Source organism: Orbicella franksi, chromosome 12 (assembly GCF_964199315.1).
Source record: "Orbicella franksi chromosome 12, jaOrbFran1.1, whole genome shotgun sequence".
NCBI classification, from domain to species: Eukaryota; Metazoa; Cnidaria; class Anthozoa; order Scleractinia; family Merulinidae; genus Orbicella; species Orbicella franksi.
In genome coordinates this window covers 16,108,874-16,136,445 of record NC_138156.1, presented here as the reverse complement: position 1 = coordinate 16,136,445, position 27,572 = coordinate 16,108,874, and the positions used below count along the sequence as shown (strand labels likewise).

The 27,572-nt window shown below is 39.6% G+C and overlaps 2 protein-coding genes across 2 annotated transcripts; one reads left to right on the top strand and one right to left on the bottom strand.

Moving 5' to 3' along the window:
- Window positions 1–2,504: 2,504 nt before the first annotated feature.
- Window positions 2,505–27,567, bottom strand: LOC145462376 (uncharacterized). The gene is made up of 17 exons (XM_081445886.1): window positions 27,324–27,567; window positions 25,323–25,614; window positions 24,013–24,339; window positions 23,369–23,492; window positions 22,374–22,547; window positions 21,881–21,964; window positions 20,579–20,755; window positions 20,118–20,198; window positions 19,235–19,421; window positions 17,603–17,828; window positions 16,806–16,936; window positions 15,810–15,916; window positions 13,211–13,313; window positions 12,299–12,441; window positions 7,055–7,147; window positions 4,538–4,622; window positions 2,505–3,518 (listed from the first exon to the last, which is right to left on the bottom strand). The coding sequence occupies exons 1-17, from the start codon at window positions 27,540–27,542 to the stop codon at window positions 3,393–3,395; spliced, it is 2,679 nt and encodes an 892-aa protein (XP_081302012.1). The 5' UTR covers window positions 27,543–27,567; the 3' UTR covers window positions 2,505–3,392.
- Window positions 7,824–11,382, top strand: LOC145462397 (high affinity cationic amino acid transporter 1-like). Its single transcript, XM_081445917.1, has 2 exons — window positions 7,824–10,399; window positions 11,069–11,382. Exons 1-2 carry the CDS (start codon window positions 8,686–8,688, stop codon window positions 11,272–11,274), a joined length of 1,920 nt encoding a protein of 639 aa, XP_081302043.1. The 5' UTR covers window positions 7,824–8,685; the 3' UTR covers window positions 11,275–11,382.
- Window positions 27,568–27,572: the final 5 nt, after the last annotated feature.

Genomic DNA, 27,572 nt, shown 5'->3' with positions numbered 1-27,572 from the left:
GACTGTTTATTTCAGCATTGTTTAAAAATTGAAAAGACGCGGCTGTTTGGAAGGTTTGACTTTGAAATTGAGGATAATTTTGAATTCATTATAGACGAAGAAGAAAATAAGGGTAATGGAAATCAGGGCAGAAACTCAAGACACCTCGAGCAGAAATAGGAAACCCCCAATTAATGGGCTTTTGTTGCGATCGTTTGGCCGGAGCTTGCAAATGCTGGCCCAACAATGTTGTGTTGTTGTGTTGATATGTTGCGATCGTTTGGCCACGACTTCAAGTTTGAAAATAGTCAAATTGTTTATGCAACATTTGCGGATGTTGCGTTAAGTCCCGGCCGGGGCTTTACGTGCTACGCAGGGAACAACACACACAGGTAAAGATCGACACACACAGCTTTCTTTTTCGAGTACATTTCTACTAACACCATTCTACCACCACACTTTTGCTGATCATTTTTGTGTTCGGTGTCATATATTTTCCCATTTGGGATCACATATTTCCTTTTTAAATGCAACTAGTTTTTGCAATTTCAAAGGACAGTTTAGTCATTTAAACTAAAGAGTAGCGAAATAAATAAACGACGTTTCGACATCGTCGGATGTCATTGTCAAGTAAATGTGAAGGTTAGTTCTTGCGTTATAAATAGATCAACAATTATGCGCATAAGGTGGCAAAAAAAAAACCACAGGAAAAACTGACTATTATGAAACTATGTCAATTAAACAAACAATTTTGTTCTGATTGAGTCTGACTGAGTATTGATTGCTCGCTTAAGATCCCTGATCTATAACACTTCATATGTCAGGCAGTCAAGTTTACTCCTGCATTTCTTTAAGATGGTAAAATGGTCTTTGAGGTTCCATGCCTCATGTTCGTTCTTGATGTGGTTTCCGATTCCGGCTGAGCTCTGATGTTCGGCAACACGTTGAAATAGGTGCCGGTGAGTGTAGCCGACATAGCTTGCATCGTACAAGCCACACTGGAATAAATACACAACGCTTTGCTGGTTGATTAGCGGGGGCTTTCCCTCGCGCATCTTCACATCGTCCTCAATTTTTCTGCTCGTGAATACCGGCTGTAATGTTTTTCCTATTTTTTTGCTCAAACCTCGTAGTTGTCTTTTTTTTTATCTTTAAACGGTAGTACAATCCTAGTACTGTCAATACGACTGTTAGCGTGATTTTTTTTTGCTTTCAGTAGCATTTGTCACCGAGGTCAAAAACCGTGAAATGGTGGAGTCAACAAGATGTGCAGAGTACTGTAGTTTGAGGAAAAGATCTTTCAAACGTGCGCATTCGCTGAAGAAGTACTCCCAAGTGGAGGATAGGTGGTAAGCTCTGTTGAGCATTGTTCTTATAAGCACTCTGTAAGTCTCTAATAATCACCTGTGCATATTCGGCCGTAGTTACAGTTTTTATTGACATTCCTCCCGTGCAATCCTCCATAGGAGCTGAACATTCCTCCTCATTGCCTATGGTGAATGCTTTCGTAAGTTCGCTATCACAAAAAATCCGAAACGTTTTGTCCTAGCCCCCACCTTTTGTACGCTGGGGTTGATCTCCCCTCGGTTACACGCTAAAGCTTTATCTCTATAGGGAGAATGAAAAAGAGACACAGTTTAGGAAAAAAAACTTGGTTTATTGCGGAATTTGAGCCGCTTAGAGTTACTTTGAAAATAAACTATCCCGTTCTATTTTTAATAATAGTGACCTACAAAGAACATCACTAATTCAAAAGCAACTTCAGCTTGTTCAGACTGAGGAACGTTTTCTTAAATCACGTTGTAGCTCCAACATAGTTAATTGAGGGAGATGGTTAGGAAACTTGGCAAAGTTCTTTGTTGTATGTTTTTGTTGGCTATTTTGGGGTTGACCCTGCACAAAACCTGGCAAAATACAAAAGGTGGTTACGTGTGCTCATGCAACTAATCAATAGAAGCACTGCGATTATGTAATTCATGCATAGTCAATGAGCATAAAACAAAAGACCTGCAGGGTCAAGGGCCTTCCAACGTAAATCTTAACCTGTTTGTCTGCTTCTTTGATGTTTACCGGCCTTCCTAACCATTTTCCTATATTAACTATGCTCCAATCGGTTTAGACTTCATCTAAATGCCGCGTTTTCCTCCACAAAATCTCTAACTCTGGGAATGTCATTATTTCTCTTTAGACATTGTCCTGAGGTGAGTTGTAGAGAAGGGACGCAGTAATTAGTTTTTATGTTTACAACTTGTAAAACTGATGATACAACGAAACGTTAATATAACACCGACAAAATAAAGGTCGAGTTATAATGTAGCTGTGCTACAACAACGGGCATGTGCAGATTCGATTGGCTTCGGTGAGAGAGTTTAAAGTCAGTACAAACCTATCTCAAATGTCATAAAAAGGTTACACACTCTAAACGCGTTTTAAGTCCTGGTTTTAACTACAAACAAAACTTCTGAGAGGAAAAATAAGGCAATTTTGATTGTATTGCTCCTAATTCCGATGCAAGTTCCTCCTAGTTCCTTGCAAAAGACTATATTCGTACTCTCGGTATAGGACTGGAACTAGCCTGCAACTAATGCCTGATTTCAAACCGAAAAGGACTAGGTACGAGTCTGTAAATTATGGGATTAGCAACTATTGATCCACATAGTCATAAAGTGCAGATCAAGCTTTACAAAATCCCCGGGTTTAGTGTAAATAGACCCAACAGTAAGCAAGATACGGCCATTTAAAAATGTCAAAATTTACAAAGAAATGTATGGCCATCCGGACGCTGTGTCGGAGTGTGTCCGGATGACCAAACATTTCTTTGTTAATTTTGACGTTTTTAAATGGCTGTATCTCAGTCAAAACTAGCCTGATTAACACCAAACTTGGGGATTTTGTGAATCTCGGTGTGCTCTTTCCGACTATGTGGATCAATAGTTGCTTATCCCATAATTTACAGACTCTTACCTAGTCCTTTTCGCTTTGAAATCAGGCAATGAGCATGAGTCTCTATTGCAAGCTAGTTCCAGTCTAATACCAAGAACACGATTTGTATCCAGTCCAAATCTTAACCGTCGATAATCATTGCTCTTGTAAAATTCTCATACCTAAGTTATTTTCTAACGTTTCCTTCAGTTCGGATGTTACAAAAACGACTATATAGTGATTTTATCATTTAGGCAGCCGTTGCAGTGCCTAATAAAGTTTACAACTTTAACTATAATTAAGAGGTACACTGACGTTAAAAATGCGACCTTAATTTAAACATCATTTGCAATAATATTCTTTTAGATAAATAATTCACTCTATTGAATATTATTCTTTAAATAAAACCCACAAACAATTCAAAACTCAACGACGGGGCAGTATCCATTATTCTTTGAACTTGGGTACCTATGCAAACTGTGTAATGTTGGTCACGTGGTATCCAGTCGGATTGTGCGCAGTTTGTTTTGATGTGCCAGGATGCAGGCCGCTTCATTTGAACCCCCGCAGTACTGCGACGACGAGAACACAGTCAGCAGTTTGCCGTTCTGTTGAACCTGGTAAGTAATAACAGTGAAAGCAAGAGCGAAACTTTGTAGAAGTACATCTCCGAATCTTTTCTCTAGATTTGCAAATGCAGAGCACTTTCGCCAAAAATTCCAGCTTGAATTCCTAGAAATTTCCAGTGGCGAATGGAGCAATATTTTCTGGAATTTCCGGAAAAGAGGACAACCTGACCAGGCATAATCAAATTTTTGAACATTTCTTACCTCAGGGTCGACCAGGTTTTTTGGATATACAGTGCACAGGGGGATTTTCAATAGAGTATACGGTATTTTGACGCCAGAATTGGGCCTTTTATGGACATAAAGTATATCACGCTTTTCCAAATTTTGGTATTCCGCATGAATCTGAGGGGTAATTTGGGGTATAATGGGTTTTCCTTTTCAGGTATATTGGTATACCACTACTCCCACGGCCGACAATTTGATTTCCTCCCGGGATTTCCAAAGGTTCGCGCTCGAAGTTTCCGGAAACTTTCCAAGGAAATGTCTGTACCATTTGCTGCCGTTTCGAAAGTACCGGAATGTTTGGTTGAATAGCGTCCAAAGCGTCCAAAGTTCTAAAGAAGTCGAAGCCTAGTTATAGGAAAAAGGGAGAAGGGACTTAAGATAAATCCAAACGACAGCACTGCGCATCCTTATTGCAGAAGCTGTACAAATTTTCTCCCGTTATTAGTACACGAACGCGTGCACACACAACATTGCGGGATTTCTTGTAATCTAAGCTTGACAGGGAAATAATTGGTTGTTTTTTCTTAAGCCTATTTTTAAATCCAGAAAAAGCTGTCGAGAATGCGATTTCTCAAATCCGTCCACAGATTTTCTCTGGCTGTTAAGATTGACAATGAAGAAGTCGTGCCTTCAATTGACGCCTGCACTATTAGAAATTGGCTGAAATGGTCACCAGTCTATTCTCTTCCCATTACTTTATCAGAGTCATTAGTGTCATACCTTAAGCAATAAGAACACGTGATTCTTCTGTTTAGGTAAAGAAATTACTTCTATGTACTAACCTGAAAACCAGCTTGCTGTACTTCATGCGCCCTGATTACGTGGGTGAGTTGATTCCTTTTCAAGAAGGCGTCCAAGGCGTCCGCGCTAGAAAACAAAACAACAAAGAACTGGGTATAAGCTATGGACTGATTTGGGGCCAACGCAAGATTGCAGGCAAAACGTGTTCGGTGTTTCATGTAAAGCAAATCATTTGGCGCATGAAACAATGCCCTGGGGAATGCCAAAAGAGTTATGAAATAGCCGATAACGAAACATCTATCCACGTGACCAGGCTCCTCAATTCCAGGTGTCTTTCACCGGGGAGGAGAAGGGAGAATGGAGTAAAACTGGAAAGAAAAGATGAGAGTTCCTGGGAGGATTTCTATGGACATAAAGTCAGGGTTACAGGTAGGGAATTTCTTTTAGCTGTTTCCCATCCTGCTATGCAAGGGGTTACAACCATTTCTCATAAATACTGCAGAACTCTCCATTTCAAAATAAAAGTCCGTGTAGTTTATAGTCGTACCCCTTACCATTTCCTTATCCCAGCCCCTGCCAGTGGAACGTCGAGGAAACAGCAGAACAGCATAATGACAAACAACACTCAACTTACAAAGCTACAGAACACGTTCTCATCAAGGTTTTACGCTAAATTATATAAAGCTGAGCTTCTGTGGGTATCTATGTTCATATGAATCTGAAGACCCGAATGCTTTGATTATGACCACATCAACACATCAATTCAGATTGCTTCATATTTAAATAACAATATCAAATAAAATGGCAGATAAAGATCATAGAACGCTTGTGCTGATATTTGGCAAAGTATAATTAACAATCATTCCACGAGCGCGCGTTGGAAATGAAATGATAGATATCCAACGAGGCGCGTAGCGCCCAGTGGGCTATAATCATCTCATATCCAGCAAGTGTGAGTGGAATAATTGTTTTATCAAAAACGCCTCCAAAATATAGAAAACTAAACTGAAATAAAAATAAAAACGCCCCCCTTCCCAAAAAACAACAAAAAAATACGGGCACACTTAGCATGTTTTACCATATTTGTAGAACATGGTATAATGGCTCATATACCATGATGGCTAAGCCAATAAAAACTCTTGAATTACACAATCGAATGATTCAGTTTTTAATAACTGTATATAACCGTTTTTTTTTTCCAAAAGCTAACTAAAAGCTTCACGATTTCACCAGAATGACAGCTTTCATTTCTTGGCATCCTTCACTACATCAAATTTGAAGATCTGTAATCCACTTCCGTAAACCACCTTATTATATCGCTGAGCCGGTCCTGGGTGAGAAGACAACTCTGATTGGTTCCCTGAGCAGTCCGAATTTTGTAAGACAAACCACTAAGATGGACCACTCGCGAACTTATTTCGGCAAATTGCGTTTTTAATTCATCACACAAAATAAACCATTTTTTCCTAAGTATAAATTATTTTACCTTCATGGTTGGAGGACAATTTCAGTTTAATGCTGACAAAAGCGACGTGAGAAACGTAAATAAATGCTTATCTTTCGCGCGCGGGCGCTTACCGAGAAAGGATCGCGGGTACGCATCAGTTTATCGGCATATTAAATAGAGCCATTATAATTATAATTAAACACTTTATTCTTCTAAAAGCAGAAACCGCCCTACTAGTAGAACGATTATCATAACCGATCTTTTAACAGTACGTAGCAAATTTGTTACGATATGTGAGCTCAATAGTCGTGTTTCTCAGTCTTATGGCTGTTCACAAGGATTACTCGAGCAGTAAAAGTACGGCTTTCTTGTCAGCCTCTTAACTCTGTTTGAATGACCGCCACAAAAACACGCAAAAACCGTAAACCGCGAGCTAAATTTATGGTTTTCCGCAAACGCTCGATAATTTCTTCAACGCACACCGCCATATTTGGGGAGCAGGGATGGCGCAGTGGTGAGAGCACTCGCCTCCCACCAATGTGGCCCGGGTTCGATTCCCGGACCCGACGCCATAAGTGGGTTGAGTTTGTGTTGGTTCTCTTCTCTGCTTCGAGGGTTTTTCTCCGGGTTCTCCGGTTTTCCCCCTCAGCAAAAACCAACATACAGCTGATTCCAGCTGGCTGTAAGCTGTGCTCCAAGGTCACACATGGACCGTATAGCGGCTGCCAGAGGCGCCAATGTATGCTTTCGGTTCGACCTTGTTGAGTTGCGTCGTTGCTGTACTTTGCGACGGCGATTAGCCGCGACAATTATTATTATTATTATATAAATGTGAATGTACCCGCAAAACGGCACTCAAACCGCCAGAGTACAATAGACCCTCTTGTGATGCTGTACCTGATCCCCAAAACACTTGTTCTACTTGGCTCTGTAAAATCTTTTCATCCCAGCTCATTTGTGTACTTGGTGCATGGTATTTGACAATATAATCCAGAAATTAAGAGAGAGGATTTTCGATAAGCAGTTGGAACGTAGTCTTAAAGTTCCTTAAATTCACTTAATTACGATCTCGAAAATGTCATTTAACAATGTCACCACGCGTCACACCCACCTGAACAAATGAGCGGTACTTCTTCTCTGGTTGAAAACAAACCCCTCGTTTCTCTTCAGTTCCTTCACAACTTCAGGATTAACGTCCTCTGACCTACAACACAAGAATTTCAGATCAACCTCAGTCTTAAATCTCTATTTCTTAACTCGGCTGTGAAAACAACCGCTCATTCTACTCGCCCGGTGTTCATGACGCTGCGGAGCCTTTTAGTCCCTCCACTCTTGTAAGAGGAGTCTAAGTTTTGAGTCCAAAAAATACATACTAATAATAAATCCCTTTCAGATTCGTATAGCCTTAGATTCGCTAAATAAAGCACACAATCTAAGACACTACAGTATGGAATTTTTCCGCTCGTCTCTCAGACGACAGTCCTGTCCTGGTGTGCTGGTACACAAGCGCCGATACAAAAAAACAAACAATACTCTACAGCTAACCAATGACGACCAACGGCTCGTCAACAAAGAAAACAAAATGTTTATTCTCTTGTGAACCCATGCACTTTCGAGGACAAAGACGAAACTTCCCTTTCAGAGAGGAAGGAAGTGAAGCGCTCGGAAAGAGATGTCTGTTTCCTTGAACCACTGCAGTTTCTAGAGAGTACAATTTTCAGCACAATTCTCAGAAATTCGGGAAAGCACATAATGACGACCTAGAAATTGGAGTAGATTCACACCAACAAAACCTGAAAAGAAATTTTCTAGCTTTGAGAAACTCATTTAAAGTATTGAACTTCCGTTTCAGCAAAGTGACTGTATTCAAGATACCGAGGCGTGTGACGTTGTTTGCTAATTGTGACATTTGTTATTTACAGCTCACCAGGATCAAAACGGAAATAAAGAGAAAAGGAAAGAATAACAGTTGAGGTGCAATGACATCACAATGAAAACTGCCTGTCGATTGTAAAATAACTGACAGCAAGTGAAAGACTTGAGGCTGGTTAATGATATGGAACGCCATCAAGATGCTACGTTATTGCCGCCTAATTTGAATAAAAGGGTGTTATATAATTTTGAACAATAGATACGATTCAATCAAGAGATATTTTCGCTTCCCTTCCCTTAAGTTACTTAACAACAAGTCAATGTTTTTTTTGGTAGAACAAACATTTCTTTTTCCGTGACAATGCAAACGCCTCAACTGAAGCCTGTGAGTCAAGATGAAAGAACGTTCCCGCGAATATTTACACAGATAGCGGTCGAGCTTGTACAAGGTCAACAAAGCGAACTAACAACAGCGGTGACACGTAATATAGCTAATTTGAAAGTTAATTTTTGCATAGTTGTAGAGGAGGAATAAATGGGTGTAGTGGAGCAGAGACGGAACGGGATTTTTCAGTTCTGCTTGACACCAAGTGAAGACCAGAAAGTCCCGGAGCATTATAGCGTTTGAGATGTACCCTTGAATGTTTCTTTCTCCGCTCGAAGAATTTCAAGAGAATCTGTCGTCTGAGTAACAAAATTTGGAGGGAAGAATGCAGACAAGCGGTTGAATCGACTAATATACTGACAACAACACACCAAGTGATCGCCGGATAAAGAGGTGTTTGAACAAATGGGACCACATTCAGGAGAACAAATTTAATAACCTCGCCTTCTTTGTGTAGGTGAAAACTCAGTCACTAGGCAGTCCACATGAGTTGTGCAAACTTTTTAAAACTTCTCTTTCGCTCGCGAAAGGGCGATCTAACAGACGAAGACACATATTTCAACCGGTGTTTGACTGTCCTGGATGTCATTTTGCTGGGAATGGGTTCCATGTTAGGACCTGGTTTGTACGTAGCCACAGGACAAATCGCTCGAGATACAGCAGGGCCAGCCATTGTGATTTCTCTCATGATAGCAGCAGTCCCAGCTATTTTGTCTTCGCTGTGTTACGCCGAGTTCTCCGCTCGAGTCTCAAAGACTGGATCATCGTATTTGTATACATACCTCGCTCTGGGTGAGATATGGGCTTTTATAATTGGATGGAACCTTATTTTGGAAAACGTTCTCGCTAGCGCACTGCTGGGAAATGAATTTAGCAAGTTTGTGAATTCTGTTAGCGGCGATCGAATCTCAGATTTCATGACGGAAAATGTGGCTAATTGGACCGTGAAAGGGTTTCGACGGTTTCCAGATTTCATAGCTTTTGGTATCGTTATTTTCTTCGCTCTTATGGCTGCCACAGGGCCACGAAAACCAGCCTTGTTCATGCGATTTGCGACTCTGATCAATCTGCTGGTGGTGTTGTTTATTGTACTGTCTGGATTCTACTTCATGGACACAACTAATTGGGAGACACTTGAAAAATTCGCGCCGTTCGGATTCGATGGCATCATGCAAGGCGCATCTCTTTCTTATTTTGCGTTTCTCGGTTTCGACATCATTAACTCCGCCAGTGAAGAAACGAAGAATCCTCTAAGAGCCGTCCCATTCGCTAATGCTGTGAGCACGTACATTGGTGTGTTCATATACCTGATTACTGCAGCGATATTGACACTGATTATTCCGTACAACCAGCTCAGTTTCTACAGTCCGCTACCTGACGCATTCAGTTATACGGGTTTCAAAGTTGGCAAATACTTTGTTGCCATCGGTGGATTCTTTGGAATGTCAACCGCTATACTCACCTTCACCTACGCCGGCACCCGTTTAATTTACGCCATGGCAAATGATGGACTTTTATTTCAAAGTTTAGCTAAGATCAGTAACAGAACTCAGATCCCTTTAAGAGCTGCGTTAATTTTCGGCATCAGCGCGGCAGGAATTGTTTTATTCCTAGATCTCAATGACCTGGTTGAGATGCTGTCTATAGGAACACTTATGGCCTACACTGCAGTATCGCTAGCTGTTTTACTTGAGCGCTACAGACCTTCTTCGTCGAAATTTCAGGACGATGTCGAAGAGGACGATACGACAGATGACGAAACTGCCACTTGCTGTGTAAAGCTAAGTAGTGGGATAAAGAAACGATTCTCTAAATCATTAACAAGCCAAAGAACTAAAAACGACTTGCGCCCCAAGCTAGGGGAGACACCAAACCAGGAAACACATCGCATGGCGGGGCTTGCGTCAGCCTGCCTTCTCTTTTCCGTTTACGGTTTTTGTATGACCGTATCTCCTGGCAGTGGCTTGCCTCACATCGCGCAACAGAATCCTGTCGTCATATTTGTCTCTTGTCTAATGGCGCTTATTGGTGTCCTTTCATTGGTGTTACTGTTCCTGCTGCCGACCAGGCAGATGAGAGTTATACACGCAGTACCATGCACTCCGTTTGTTCCACTGACCAGTATCTTTACAAATATCTATCTGCTAACTAATTTGTCTCGGTGGACCTGGGCCCGGTTTGCTGCCTGGATGTTTATTGGTATGTGTTTTGTTTTCTCTTGCTGTAGTGACTTTGTGTTAAACCACCAAGTTGACCCAAATCTCCGCCTGGCTTTATAGAGATAGACAGTTTGCATGTTTAACACTTCTGCTAAGTCTAAAGAACATGACTCAAACTTTAGCAAAGCCAAACTAAAAACAAGGAATTGAGCTACTTTTTCCCCATGCTCTACCAAAATCTACAAGTCGATAAGATCTTGAAATCCGAGACAAAGGTTATAAATAACTTAAATCTTGACTAGCTCGACTATCTCTCGCTCTTTTCTCGTGGAGAACACAAACCCGATTCACTGGAGAAATTGCGTGGGTGATGATTGGCCAAAAACGTGTTAGCTGTGAACAGAAAGCATGCTTGTAGTGACACAGCACACTGAGTAGGGGTGGGGACTGGGGGCTCAAACTAGTTACCAGTTCATTCCTACGTGTCCATAGTTCAAATGTGAATCTAGTGTGTGACCACTGAAATGAAAGAATAGATATTAAGTTGTTAAGTTTCAACCCTCAGGTTTGAGTGCAAAACCCTGATGCGTGGCTACTCAAATGAAAACTACCTTGCAAAGTTGAGATTTGGGATGTTTTATTAATATTTTGACCTTGCAACTCTTGAGTGTGCACAACGCAATCTAATGAATATGTTGTGTGCTTGAAGGTATGGCTATTTACTTCATGTACGGCATCCATCATAGTAAACAAGCCTTAAATGGAGATGGTGACTTTCTACAGCGACTCACTCAGCCAAAGCGTACCGGGACACCAAGCAGTGACGAAGGACCTCTGTCACCGACCAGCGACAGCGAGAACGATGATGAAGGATTCCAGTCTAACTTATTGACGAGCGAGGATGATGCTCATTAAAGAGCACAGGGATTGAATGATTCTTTTTCTTGCTCTGAACAGTTACATCACGTGACATACTCACTATACACTTTTCACTCGATATTGTTTGTATATATATATATATATATATATATATATATATATACCCAATCTGTCAATCATACCGGGTTACCTAGCAACCTTATTAAATAAGGACATAACTAGTTGCTTCAGTTTTGTTTAGTGTGAACAATGAATAATTTTTAAAGAGAAAATGAAAGGGAGCTTATTTATCCTGGAAAAAAAATCAAATTCGAAATATTATTTCTTGAAGGTGCTTTAACCAGTGTTCGATATTTATTTTTATTCAAGTAATGATTTGAAAGCAGCTACAAAGCGGCTGTTTATTAAATTACTTGTTGCAAAATGGCTAAGTCATTTAAAAATTGCCTAAAACGCGACAAAAGGGTGCATGAAAGATGCGAGCGGATAACACGAGTCCCACCATGCTGAGGTCAGACTATGAAAGTTCCCTCATCATTCCTCCTGCGCTTTTCGAGTAAAACAAGATGCAAACACTCGAGTAAGAGAATGGCCGCGCGAAAGCTGGAGGTGGAGCCACCTCCTCAGTTTTGGCGAAATTCTCCACGAGTGACAAGACGTGAACAACTTTAAAATGGAATTCTTAACAGGTGACATTGGCAACACCACTGCTGCCAATTTCCCACATCAAAAAGCCACAGGAAAGTAGAGATAAGAAACACCTTCAAATTCAACACTGTACTGCCCCTGTCATGGTCTGTTTACGCCACAGAGGGAAACGTTTGTTTCCCGGGGTATCACAAGGATATGCACGCCGCCATTACTCATGTTCATGAGACAGTAGCGGCGGATTCAAGGGAACGCCTTCTACTAAATATTTTTAAGGCTCACACAAATCATGAGAAAATAATACTTTTTGAATCAATTTTCAAAATTACCAAATGTCGTTTAAGCTAAATAGCAAGATTTTTGAGTCAATTAAGTATTTTTTAAAATTTCATTTTTCAGTATAGGTAAGTACCGTAAAGGATCGCCCCACATAAGCTCCCAGGCCAAGCTACTTTGCTTCTCCGGATCGAATAGAACACTGGGAATGTTGTCGATAGAAGAGACAAGCCCACCGCCTTGACTGGGCAGCGGAATACCCCCATGAACACAAAAGATCTGCAAATATAAACAACGGCAGAATTTGTAAAATTTTCCAATTACCTTGAATGACTAATTAACGATAGTGGAGTAATGAGTTTACAATGAGCAAAGTCAAATATAGCAAGTGGTCACAGTTGGCAATTAAACTAAAATACTGGAAGATAACACCATAAAAATAGCTCTCTCTCTCTCCCTCCCCCTCCCCTGGGAGTGCTAACACACGTGATTTTATTCTGGGATAGCCATGTACAAATGACAGCAAATTGTTCGTACGTCATACCATTTTGGTTCGATATTGTTTCTTGTCTTTTGTGTCTTTCATTTTACGTAATCTGTGTCTAGTGCACGAAGTAGAAGCCAGCAGACATATATTTTTTTACAATCTGTAACGGACGAGCCCTGTCTTAAAAGCCCCGGGAACATTTCGTGCCCGCAAAACCATTTTTCATTAATCTCTATCTAAAAACAGCGACTTGTACACGCCTGAAACTTCTTGTATGAAGAGAACCTCTGTTCATATTAAGAATATGTGAACTGAAAAAACAGCTCTGTAATCATAAGGTTTGAGATTTTGCTATGGCTTTCCGGGTGCGAACACTTTTCGGGACCTTCGAGAAACGGGCCCAGGTCAATTACATGCAGATAAATGTGATATTCCTAATTTTGCGCACGCAATCGAATTTTACGTACATCATGTAGCCAAAATCGGTGGATTCAAGGCTTGGTTAATCTAGAGAGAATCAACACTACATTCAGTTATGCATCAAGCGGATGAAAGTTTTACCTTATTGTCTACAATGGCAGCCAGTGGTAGAACATCAAAAATGGCGTTCACTGCTTCCCACACCTCGTCGCCCAGTTCAGCGCCAAACTTTTGTATACATTCACTGACAAGCAGAACCCGAAAAAAAAAACCGGAGGTTAGTCAAAGTTAACTTCTTCTGTGTGAAGTCAGGGTCTCATTCTATATGATTAATCTTATTACAAGACTAATACGTCGTGTTAATGTTACTACATCATAACATCTTCTCAAAAACTACTCTCCGATGTCAATATCGAAGGCATATATAGTAAAAACCCGCATATAAGAAGCTACATTTTTCCAAGTTATCCTCAAAAGGTTAAAACAGTTTCTTGTTTTCTTTACAACAAATGTTTCTGTTGCTGGAAGAATATTGGTACCGTCTATGGTTTATAGAAAAATATGCGTATAATTATATCTAAATGACTGTAATCTAAACATATACAAACCATATCTATTTGATTTACGAATAAATTCTATAAAGTAAGAAGGTCTAGATAGCAGCAGACATGTAAAGATTTTAAGGAAAACGACCACTTTTTTAAGCTTAAAAGACATGTTTCGACAGAACTTCTGTCATCTTCAGTTGAATGAATGATTACAAAGCAAGTTGAATAATAAGTAGGCAAAAATGCTAATTAAGACAAATAGTAACAACACAACGTGAAAAGGTGTAAATTAAAAGGATAATTTTAAATTTACATGGTGTAATTGCTGATTGAGGCAAGGTAGTTCTTTTTGAATATGGATAGCCTCCTTTATCTTGAGTTAAAAGCTGGTAGTGGCGTGATCTAAAATATGAGTTAACGCAACTCCGCCATTTCGCCCCATCGTGTCTTCTATTGGAACCTACAATTATAACCTGGCCAAACATCTATGCAATCTTTTGGCGCCGCACATCCCAACTGAACACTGTGCTACAGACACTTTTACTTTTGTACAGGACATTCAATCTTTATCTATGTTTGGTAAATTTATGGTTTCCTTCGATGTGGAAAGTCTCTTTACTAACATACCTCTTGAGGAATGTATTGACCTGGCGGTCAATTACATTTCCGAGGGCAATCCTGACCTTAAGTTAAGTAAACTTGAACTTAGAAGCCTTTTCACTGTAGCCACCGCCCAGACCCATTTCTTATTTAACGGTTCTTTCCATGACCAAATTGACGGTGTGGCCATGGGGTCTCCCCTTGCTCCCGTATTAGCCAATCTTTTTATGGGACATCATGAAAAACTATGGTTGGAAAATTTTCAATGCTCTAAAATTTTATTTTATCGTAGGTATGTTGAGGACACTTTTTGTTTATTTCACTCGGAGCACGATGCTGTTATATTTTTTGACTACATTAACTCTAGGCACCCCAACATGAGGTTTACTATGGAAAAAGAACTTAATCGCAAATTACCCTTTCTAGATGTTCTTATTGATAATAGTGACACTAATTCCTTCCTAACTAGGGTTTACCGTAAGAAAACCTTTACTGGGTTATTAACTAATTATTTTAGCTTCACCTCGTACTCATACAAAGTAGGTCTCATTAGGACTCTTGTTGACAGGGCCTACAAGATCAACAACACTTGGTTGGGGTTACACGAGGATATAACCAAGCTTACTGAAATTCTCAAAAAGAACCTTTTCCCTGCCCATTTGATTGAAAAAGTGGTTAACCGTTACATCACTGGGACCCATAGCAATCATTGTCCCCGGGGCTACCCCCTTACCACCTCGCCCACGTTTTACTCTAAGCTGCCGTACATAGGCCATTTTTCTGTCATCACTCAGAAGAAGATTCTACACTTCATCAAGCGCTATTGTAATGATTTAGACATCAAATTAGTTTTTTCTTCCTTTAAGATAGGTAACCTTTTTGGTGTGAAAGACCCTATCCCCGGCGGGCTTCGTTCACGTGTGGTTTATAAGTTTACATGTGCGGGCTGTAATGCCTGTTATGTCGGCGAAACCTCCCGACATTTTTCCACACGCGTACGTGAGCACCTAGCCGTTGATAGGGCCTCTCACATCTTTAAACATCTTCAGAATTCTGAACGTTGTCGCTCATTGTGTTCAATAGACTGCTTTCATATTTTAGATCACGCCACTACCAGCTTTCAACTCAACTCACCTTTTCACGTTGTGTTGTTACTATTTGTCTTAATTAGCATTTTTGCCTACTTATTATTCAACTTGCTTTGTAATCATTCATTCAACTGAAGATGACAGAAGTTCTGTCGAAACATGTCTTTTAAGCTTAAAAAAGTGGTCGTTTTCCTTAAAATCTATAAAGTAAGAACCCATTTGAAATTTTATGCTAAAAGAGTTTCTTTTGTTAAGGTGTCTAAATGGAAATCTTAGCCTAACAGGTTCTCAAAAATTACGCCCTTATAAGCGGGTTTCTACAGTAACTGGCTTATCAGACAGTCTATTCTCCCCAGTCTTCATATTACAAGGATAAAGCTTAGAAGAAATAACCACAGCAAATTGCTTGTCACCTTATTCTGCCCCACCCTTCTTTATATTAACAGGTCCAAAGACAGTCTCTAGATACACGTCTGTCACGTCTTCTGCCCGGCTTTAAATTACCTGTGAAAGGTAAACATTTTCTGGATGTCTCTGGTCTCGTGGTTACCGCGAATCAGGAAAAACTTTGATGGAGCGAGAACTTTCTGGGCGAACAAGTATGCAACAACCTGCAGGGAACGACTACATCATATCACCATGAAATTACAAACAAGTTGAAGTTTAATCTTCTAGGTTATACATACTGGTGATTAAACAGATTAGGAAGATTGGGATAGAATGGCCCAGGATGGACAATGTTCTTTATTCAAACGGAAAGCCAGCCAGCCAGCCAGCCAGACAGACAGACAAAAAGGCAGGCAGACAGAACGGCAAACAAACAGACAGAAAAAAAGGCAGGCAGACAGAACGGCAAACAGACAGACAGACAAAAAGGCAGGCAAGAAGACAGAAAGGCAGACAGACAGACAGAAAGACGGACAAACAGACAGACAGGATGGACGTTCATCAACATTCAGATTCCAAGGCAACCTTTTCTTCGTCACAGAAAGAGCATTGTTAACTACTATATCCACAGCTACTTTGACAATGTTAAGACGAATTTCATGATCAATAACAGGACAGACGCATGAAAAACTGACGTCAATTTGTTAAATATTCTATTTTACTTATACCCCATTGCTTGTATTAATTCAACCGAACTTGTAAACGAATTCACAACTGAAGATGATCGTTGAACGATCGAAACATGTCTTGTTTTAAACCTAAAGTTGTTGTCCATTTTTTAAAAATTCTATCAGTTATATTTATTTTCCGTGAGCTGGTAAAATAACATCCCCCTACGCTGTGATTAGCTACCCAAGCGGGCAGGATGGAACTATCTTGCCCAGTCTCTGCCCTCTTGGGATTACAGGCTGTATCCCTCGAGACAATGGTCTTCTATATGCTCGGCGTGAGGTCTGCCAGAGGAGTTGGCTGAGTAGGGGCATGGGTCTAGAAAAAACTACACCACGAGCAAATTAGGAGCCGGGCTGGCCCCAGGCTGCCGGGTAAACTTACCTCTACTCCATTCTCCCCTCGATCAACGTAGTCTCCAAGGAACATGAAACTAGCAGGCGTCAGAACTGGGCCCATACGCCACAAAACCTTCTCAAAACAGACCAAGTCATGGAAATTACCGTGAAGATCACCTGAGAAAACAAACTGAGAGATTAGAACCTTGATGCCAAATAAGAGCAAAACCACGATCAAATCTTTATTTGCTTAACACGGCTTTTCTGCCGCGGGTTGCGTGTTTTCCCGCGCTTGGTGCCCGTTATAACTAACATCAAGTTCAGGTTAGTTTATTACATGAAATTACAAGCATTTCCACTAAAGTGACTCGGCACATTAGAAGGCTTGAGCTAACCAGGACCGGCCACGAGAACGTTACCAAACAAAACGTTTAATGAGCTAATGAGTAGCGAGGGATAATTCTTCATATTTTGTTTGGAAATAGGACCCTGTCATTACATATTCAGCCCAACAGTTTTTCGGGGTCATTTACACTGGCCTTCATTTACTCAATGAATCATGAATACCGTTCTTCGAGGTTTTGACTTAAGTGTCGTTGTGTCGTGATAACTTTTGACGCAATTTTGTTTCGGATTAAGTTACAGTTAAATCTTGCCAAAAAAAAAGACACAGAGGGCAAAATTAAGAGATGCAGTGACTGAGGACTTCGCAAAAAATCTTTTCTTAAACGTATTTGGAAGTTCACCCGGGCAGTTTAATTAAACGCATTGATCAGCACACGCAAATCTAAACCAACTTATATCCTTTCAACTGAAAGTCAAATTACAAGAGATGCGACTGACCTACGATGTATGTGGGTGACTTGACTCTTATTAGTCGAGGCTCCTTCTGAATAATCTCCAGTAGGGTCCGACATATGCACACCAGACAGTTCCCTAGGGACGCCATTTCCACGAACCCCCAGCTGAAGCTCTCCTTGGGCCCCCCTGATTTACTACTGTTGGGGGTCACTTTTATCGCCCGCTCGAAGTACCTCAGGGCTGACAGCATTTGGTTGGCATCTGATTGCTTGAGAATTAAATAGCATAAAACATCTTTATTAAAACATTGAACTATACAAGTTAGATATAATGGTGCAGTAATTACGCCAAATGCAACCCTAGACAGAGGAAATTTCTCACGTGATTTGCAATTTTACAAATTGTGGTGATTACAAAAAGTATCGCAAGTTTAAGAAGTTAATCAGCGCAAATGCACGCTGTTTATCAGTTAGGTGTATGGTCTACTACAATCCTAGGCCTTGATGACCTTGATGAAGCCTATTTATTTTGGATGTTTACCCTGGAATACTCCAAAGCGGAGAGGAGAACTTAAAATGTCTTCATTATTAACAGCTGTTCAGCTTGTGAGCCGGAAACAAGAATAATCCGGCTTTTTCATGGAAGAGAAAAAATAAAAACACACGGAAATTAATTTTAGCCCCTATGAGTGGGATTGGGGGAACTGAAAAAATGTCAAAATAAAGTCAGAAAAATAACTACACCGTAAACTAACCATTTTTTAAAAGTTCCCTATTTACGAATTTTTCTCAGATACAAGATACGGACTGATTCTTTTATCGACGAAATACTTGCGGCACTTAGATGCTGTTTACTACAGGACAACGTTCGAACAAATGTTAAAATAGACTTCCTTGAGTTTCTTTACATACGGGGTTAAATAAAGGGGCTTAGAATTCATATAAACCGGGTTTAAAATTGATAAAAACGCGAAACACATTAAACAAAAGGCTACGAAGCAAATTCTGAGAACGTAAAGTCAATAATGGTCACGATTGAAACAGAACTTGACTTCTGATATGTGACAAAAATAAAGTGTAGTCCCATCTGTAGTCCCATCGTGGGAGGCGCGGTGGCCTCAAGCCCGGGAAACCTTTCGGACCCGCAAAACCATTTTTCAGGATGATCTGTACCTAAAAACCGAGTGGTGTGTACGACTGAACCTCCTTGAATGAAGAGGAACCTCTGTTTAAGATTTTGCTACGGGTTAACGTTTCGGGACCTTCGAGAAACGGGCCCCTGACCGGGGACATTGCGTTGTGTTCTCGGGCAAGACATTTAAACTCTCACAGTGCCTCTCTCCACCCAGGTGTATAAATGGGTACCGGCGAAATTAATTCTGGGGGGTAACCCTGGGATGGACTGACATCCCATCCAGGAGGGAGTAGAAATACTCCTAGTCGCTTCATGCTACGGAAACCGGGATACGTCCCGGACTGATAGGCCACTTGGCTCGTACCCCGCACTTGGCTCATATACAGACTTTACCTTACCCCATTTGTATGAAAAAGGCGTACTGTAATGCTCGATTTCACCGTCATTTTCAAGGTTTTAAGTCGTAAAACATAAGACGATAGGCCACAATCATCAAATCTGGCAGGTCTTTACCATTCAAGTGAAGTCACACACACACACCTTGTTAAAACAGTTGATTGACGGAAGCCTTTCTATCTTGAGTTTACTAGTCACCAGTTCACTCTGAGCACTTCCTGTTACCATGTTGCTGTTATTCATATCCCACAATACACTGACGTCACTCAGCATTCCACTTCGACGTACTTTAACCGTGTGAGTAGCAAGCTCGTACTTTTCTGTAACGGCTCTGAAAGTGCATGAATGAACATACTAGAACCGTTAATATCACATATTACCTTCCACAACACCTCCTTCCTTCATCTTTCTCTTTCCCCGAGGGAAAGAGTATTAGTATTTTAGTATTAGTATTGTAATTAGATTTTCAACGTAGTTTTAGTTTTTAACGTATAGTTATAAAGTTTTAATCTGTGTACATAAATTTGTATTTTTAACCTGATGTTATTTATACAGGGCCCCTATGGATACAAGCCTTTGAGCTGAACGGGCTACCCTGTTTAAATAAAGTTTTACTTTACTTTAAAGGGGCAATGAGATCCAAAAGAGGTTTTCTCTCCATTTATTTTCTCTTCTACTTTTCCTTTCCTTTCGATCGCCATTTCTGTTTATAGAATTGTGTGACAGTCACTACAGTTTCAGACCAGTCAAAAAGCTTTCCAACGGGGTGGAAAACCGACCTGACGTAAATTGGTAAATTTTTGGCATTCTCTGGTGACAAATTATTTAATTAAGCTCTAAGTTTATCTCCTCCTTCGTAATATTAAAACATAACTCGCGGCTTCAAATTAAAAACGCTAAATCAAAACGGCAATGCTGCTTCGCACAAGACAGATGAAAGTCCATAAAAAACTGCTGTTTTCACAAAGCTGAACAACAAAACAGAATTACAGAAAAGTCACTTATTATGTGCAAAAGTTTTACTTACTCAATTGGAAAGCCGTTTCCTTGAAAGTCCATAGTATCATTTATTTCGTTACTCCGTCTCTTTTTAACTGGGGACTTGGATCTGCAATACACACATGCGTCAAAAACATCAGAAAATTGTGGTTATTGCAGTTATCAGCGGTTTGATGAACAAACAACCCTTTTGCTTCTTACCTATGCCTCTTTAAACAAAGGAGTATTTGATCACAGACTCAACTGCAGTAACAGCTAAAGAAGTTGTACTTCCCACATGTATCATACAGTTTGAATTCCGCACGCGCACTTAAATGCTCTGTTTGGTTTAGTTCGACGTTTCTTAGAGAAAACGATTTTGTCAGAGCCACAACCAGCCTCTATAGCTCACACCTGTTACCATTAGTTTAACACTTCCGCTTGCAATGTTTCTTATTTACCTGGAAATTCACGTGACTGTATAATCATAGAGCATGCGCACTTATCTACCTGGTAATCAGTGCCCCTTTGTCCTCAGTTAGACTTTGATACATTTCATCTTGAGCAAGTTTGATGATTGACACAGGCAGACGGAACAGCACAGATGTTCCACGGAACCTCAGGCTTCCCACTGTTTCTAAAAACTCTACCAAAGGGAGTTTGTCTGTGTAGCCGGATCCAAAGAGTCTGACAATTAGAACAAAAAAAAAACCCAAATTAATCAACAAAACCTATCCTAGCTTTCAAGGTTTTCAACATCCATTATCTGTAATCATTGGGAGGAATGTGGGTGCAAAAAATGACTGGAAATTGAACCATTTGCAATGAGTAAAGACTGTGTACAAGTCAAACATGTAGGTACAAAAGATAGAGCTAAGATATATTTAGCAACCCTTTCTCCAGTGGGGGACTTAAAAGAAGTAGAAGTTATCAAAAGAACCCAACATTCACCCACTTGACTGACTTTGATGTTTGTGCAAAATATTTACTATTTATCACTTCCATATCACACAAAATTTCACACTTAATTGCCATGACATACCACTATCGTATTAAACTCATTTGATGAGGTTTAAAATCTCATTATTACTGTAAATAGTCTCTGAAAAACCTCTGAGAGGATGAATATATTAGCGGTGGAGCTCCGGCGGCTCAAAGGGATGCCAAGCGGAGCCCCATAATCATATCGGAAAGAAAAGGAAACCCATGAATTGATTTTCTCATGGTTATCATGGATAGCGGTATTGCTCGTGGGTGCGTATGCACGACGGCGACGACGGAGTCGCGCAACATGGCAGCCATACTCCAAATAATAGTTTGACAGAGACATACCGTGTACTTCTTTGATATTAGACATCCATGTTATTATCAATTGACACCTGTCAAAACAAGATATCCGCTGACCAGTATCACATGACCACATCGTGGGCTCAAGTTTACATCTCATCACCACCGAGTGCTGGTTTTCAATTGGATCAGGGGCTTATGTCAGGTTAACTTGTTGAAAACAGGGCAGGATTGTTCGGAAGCCGGTTAACGCTAACCCAGGATTAAAAGTTAACCAAATTATAACTTTTTATTCTATACAAATGTTTTTGGCTGCTTTCTTTTGTGTATATGGTAATTATTAAAACTCAAAAAAGAAGGACAAACAATATACAGAGAACCTCACCACAAAGTTACAAAACTCAAATCAAAATTCTCCCTTTTCCTGGGTTAGCTTGATCGGGCTCTGAACAACCCGGCCCAGGAGCTATGCTTTTAGGCTGGCCTAAATCTATGTATTAAAGTTTAAAGTTTAAATTCACATACTTGGCCTTGTTCCTTGCTTCCTGTAGAATGTCTGAGTCTTTTACACTCCCTCCTTTCAAATGCTGAATATCTTTTATCATTAATCTGTACAGTGAAAGAAAACAATAACATTACTGGGAGTCAGAAACAGTTATAACCCACTTCATTCATCTTAAAATGAATAATATCTTGACTTTCACCTGCTGGACTTAATCTTTGTTGCCTTTTTGACATCTTTTCTTGAACACTGTTTGTTGTTGCTTCTGCTGAGCACCATATAATTTGAATTTTGTTTAAAACAAAGCGATCATTCTCTCTTCCAGATGAACATGGGCAAAACCAAAACCAATCACAAATTGCCTATTTTTCCCACAGTTTGCACCAGTTCTATGATTCTTCTTCAAGTTCCAATTTTTTCACTGTGTTACTTTCTGTGACCGGCCAGATGTGATTATGAACAGGTTTAGTTTTACTACGGTTATACTACTAGCACTGCTCAGCAACTACAACTCACTTGAATTCTTCAAAGGAAAGAAAAGCTTCTTGTTCAGCAGAATAGAACCTGAAAATATATCTGCATCGCAGTTCCCCAGATGGCCCCCCATGCGGCGTAGAAGGATCCATGGCTGCAACTCCAAAGAGGACTTCTTGATATGTCAGTTGATTACAATGGTTAAAGTCAAATGCTCTGAAGATAAACATACATGTATCAAAGCATAGGATCAATACAATAACACCATTATAACACCTGTATAACCTTGCACAAGCTCATTAGCATGGATCTCAAGGTAGATTCTAGGAGTGTCAAATGGTACCTATAGAAAATCTTGGGTCTTGTTAACTTTTGAAATGATCAATAGTAATAATCTTTTGTGATGAGTTGCAAGTCTTTTTTTATGGGTTTCTTTCTGTCTCAGAGTCTAATTTCATTTGAGTCACAGTCTCCAATTTTCAAACAATGGTTACAGTATCTTGGCGAGTCTCAGCTTTAACAATCTGTTGCCCCTAAATTCTCTAACTACAGTACATTAACTGATCAGTACCCTTAAATCATTATAATGTACTCAACATATTAATCACATGCATGGATGCCAAGTGCCCAAAAGAAGAAATTTATTATGAGTGGTGGCCTTATGGTCAGTGCACTCTTCTCCAAATCTAGCGGTCAGGGTTTGAGCCCTGGCCGGGGACATTGCATTGTGCTCTTGGGCAAGATACTTTACTCTCACAGTGCCTCTCTGCACCCAGGTGTATATTAAATTGGTAGCGATAAATTTAATGCTGGGGGGTAACCCTGCGATGGACTAGCATCCCATCCAGGGGGGAGTAGAAATACTCCTAGTCGCTTCATGCAACAGAAACCGTTATAGGCTCTGGCCTGATGAGCCACTTAGCTCATATGCATGTAGACTTGACCTTAACTTCCAACTTTTAGATGACATCATGTGAATAATTAATCACTTTGTTAGCCCATTGTACAAAATGCCAACGTACAGTTCAGAGTCTTACCTAAACAAGTCTTTGTATCCTTCTGTCATCCCAAGTTCTTCCATAAGCAAGGAAAACCCCTCAAGTTTAACAACATTTTCTCTGTTACAATACTTCTCAAATTTCCTTTTAAGAAATTCTTTTTCTGTGAAACAAGAACAAACTATTGAGAACAAAGTACTGCACAAGCACTTAAAAGTTAGACATCTTTTAAGAACATGTCTCAGTTGAAAAGCATTCCATTTAAGTTGTACTACTCTCAAAATCAGTGAAGTTATTACACTTTCAACTTTAGTCACGGTTGGATTTGCAGCTACTTGGTGTTTGGCAGTCTTGTCACTTTTAGCTGGTCAAATTCTGCTACAGTTACTGCTAAGTATTTCAGGTTCACTTCAAAGGAATCATCATCAATTAGCCGTGTGGTAACTCTTGTACCTCTATAGTCCACTGAGCTATACCGGTTGAAGCCTTGTACCACTGGCAGCATCACCCGTGTGACAAATATTTAAAGTAAAGACCAGATGAAGGGTGATCGCTACTTCTTGATGCCAGCTATTCACTGCGCAAAGAGTTGCCTAGCTGCCAGTAGCAGCAAACTTCCTGGTGCAAGGACTTACCTTTAGTACATGGTTACATACTATTTTAATTATTATAAATAACTGTACCTAGTTTTCCAAAATGAGCTGACTCCACTAATTTGTCCATAGCAGAACCAAAACTGTCCCTATGAGGTCTGTGAGAAGTTTTACTGTCATTTAAAATTATGCCTCCTAAATTCTGTTCCCTTGTTACTCTGCCATGCTCCAGAGAGACATTTTCGCCCATAGATACTTTGCACAGTTTTGGATGATACTGCAATCCAGAAGGACATGTGCTGTTTGAAAGTTTTGCATTGTTTGTAACAGTTTTTTCATAACATCTGTTGACTGTTGATTCCTCTTTTGCACCTGAAAGGTTAATGAACTCCTCTGAAACTTCCAAAACTACCAATTCTGCAAAAAAGGAAAAATTACAACAGATCAAAATTGGACAAAAGGTCTTCTCAATCCCTGTTTTGCACGCGTTAAAACCCCTTCCACTGCACGGCATTATAACTTATTATCTGTATTTCTCAGCAAACTAATTTAAGCCCCCGGGAAAAAGTTTATACAATGGCTTCATTTTCTGAATTATATCAATGTGCAGTTCCAGTAAATATCCATACTCCCCCCTCAGAAAGGATTGAAATTTCCTGGGGGTGGGGGGTTCTGTACCAACAACAACAACAACAACTACAACAACTTTATTTGTACTCTTGCCTAAACTTTAAGTGTGACAAAAAATAAGTTTAAAATATAAATGAGTACTTGACTGCCCGAAATAGCCTTGATGGGCTAACAAGACTGGGCACCCATCCTTAATGATTAAAGAAGTTACTTATTTGGGTCAGATTAGAAGAGAAAATAAGAAAAGACACATGTAGCACCACACAAAGCACACACACACATGCAAAAAAATTACACATACATTAATTAGTGAAAAATGGTCAGGTAATATAGTGTATTGACAAGAAGAAAAAATGTACGAAGCTTAATACAAATTTTCAGAGGGGTCAGGGGGTCTTAGAAAAAATCCCTTTCGTGGGGGAGGTATGGATATTTTCTGGAACTACACAATCACCTTCTCCACTAAACACTAGCAATGTTGCAATAGGAGGCATATGTTTTCACAGAACACAACACTACAACTGGGAGGGAAAAGGGGATAGTCTACATGCAGGCATCCTGTTTCTTGTCCTCTGCATGACAGAAGAGACATCTACACTGATAGGCCAAGGCTAAGGGGTGATGAGTGTATGTTTTCAAATTTCAAAAGGGAAAACCATTACATTATAGGTAATTAAAGATTATTGTGTAACCTTGAATGCAACCTCAAGTAATATTTATTACAAATAAAAAGCACAAGCCTTACAAATAAAAATAAAAATTATTTCTACCTTGACTCACAGCCTTTTTCACCCAGTTACAGACATCACCTTTCATAGCATCACTACAAGCTTCACAATCGGAGAACCACTTAAAGGTTGATCCACAGGCACTTACTAGCTGATTGTTTGAGTTGCTAAGTTTACAAACAGAATGATCTTCTGATTCTTTATCTGTTTCTGAAAAGAGGTTCTGACAATTAGAGCAAGACACGTAAAGCATTAATATCATGATTCTGCCTGTGTCATTGATGCAATGCTTGATGCCAGCTACACCATGAAGATTGACCTGAACATCTCCACCCTGAAAAAGCAAAGTTGAAACACAATCAGCCTCAGGTTCTCATCCATGATTAACAGTTGATTGCTAAATTTATGTATCTTATTAACCACATATGAAGGCTATACCAAGAGAATATCAGCCATCAAGGTCTTTGTAATATTAATACAGGTTAAACACAGTGACATACTGCACATACAGAAAAGTCAGATGGTTGATATTCTTCCAATAGAGTCCAAAGCAAGCTTAATTGGTTAATAAAAGATCTATTACACAACCAGTATGCTGCAAATAATATTCTGCTCATGAATGTGTAATTGCAACTAAGCTCTTGTGTGAAAAAATGTCAGACCGCTTCCCTGGGTTGTCAGAGAGTAATTTTAAAATGAAATAAAACTTGTTCATCAAATGATAGTTATCACAAAATATCATGATTTGTCAGTATCTTGAAGATCAATAATTACTATTTGGCAAATAATAATTTGATCTGCTCACCAAAGACAAATCACTATATTTTGCTGAATCTCTTCCACTAATAATATTGCTACATATTGTGAAAACTAGGAATCTGTTTACTGACCACTGCTGTTACCAGGAGATTATATAGCCATTAAAAGACAAAAAACCCCAGCCATTGAGGAGAGATACATCCGGGGGGGGGGGGGGGGGCGTAATCTCTCATATGAGCTATATAGGTATGTGCGGCCCAAAAGGGTATGGTTTTTCAGCCGTTTTGGTCATAAATAGGGTATTGATTTTGGCCATTTTGGTCATAAATAGGGTATAGTTTCTACATTCTAGTCTAATGAACTGGGTATGTTTTTCAGAAGCTACTTTTTGATCATGATCAGTAAGACCATGAACAAAAGCCCTTCACAAATTACGTTTATGGCAATTTAACATTGGTCTGAACTAGAGAACTAATAATTATTTTAAGGTATGTCTAAAACAGAACATTGATTTGAGTATTGATTGGTCAGGTCATAAATAGAATATAAAATTTTTGGTCAGGTCATAAATAGGGTAGGGAAAATTGCAAATTTTGGTCATAAATAGGGTAAGAGTTTTGGGAAGGGGGTCGCACACTCCCACCCAATTTTTCCGGGAGTACTCACCCCAGGGATACATAGTACTAGTTAGGTACTGAAATTAAAATCTATGTTTGTCAGTTTCTGTAAGTTTTGTGGGAAATCAGGTCCTGATGAGGGAAATCAGGTGCTATTCAAGCAGATGTCCATGTCTTAGAATAATGTAGAAACAAAAGGTTGCTCGTACTGCCAGAACAGTGGATACTGGTATGTCCTGAAGCTCCCCTGGAACATATTTATTTTATTTTATTTATTTATTTCATTTATTGGCTTTGGTTTAACTAGCCAATCAGAACTGAGGAAGAATTGAAAGTGGTCAGCTATATCTTCTTCATATAATTTGACTAAATGGATTTCAGACAAGAATGGTGTGATGCATGCAGGGCAAATTATTTTAAATAGAAACATCTGTATAAATATAAACAGATGCTAATGATTATGAATGACATGAATAATACATTTTCGTTACTTTCAATTTTAATAATATTTACAAAAAATACTCGAAATATCATATTTAGCTGTTGTGGTGGTGATACATGATTTGAGGGGCATGTAAGGTTAAAGAAAGACACAATGAATAAACAACAACAAACAAAACAATGTACAAGCAACTAAAACATTAATACTGATAGAAGTTTTACGTACCAGATGACTTGAAGACCATCTGTGAATCCCTTCCCGAAAACTTTCATTTTCTTTTAGAATAAACCGCGGTAATTCCCACTGACTATCATTGCTGCATTTCCAGAGAAGTACACTGTTATCATCTTTCCTCTTTAAGATGATTTCGGCCCTAAAACAGTTCACTAATTGGCTGTTATCTTGTTTTTTCCTGTCTTTTATTGCATCGCAGCTAGAAGCCATGTTTACATCGTGGCGCGCGTTCCAAACGGT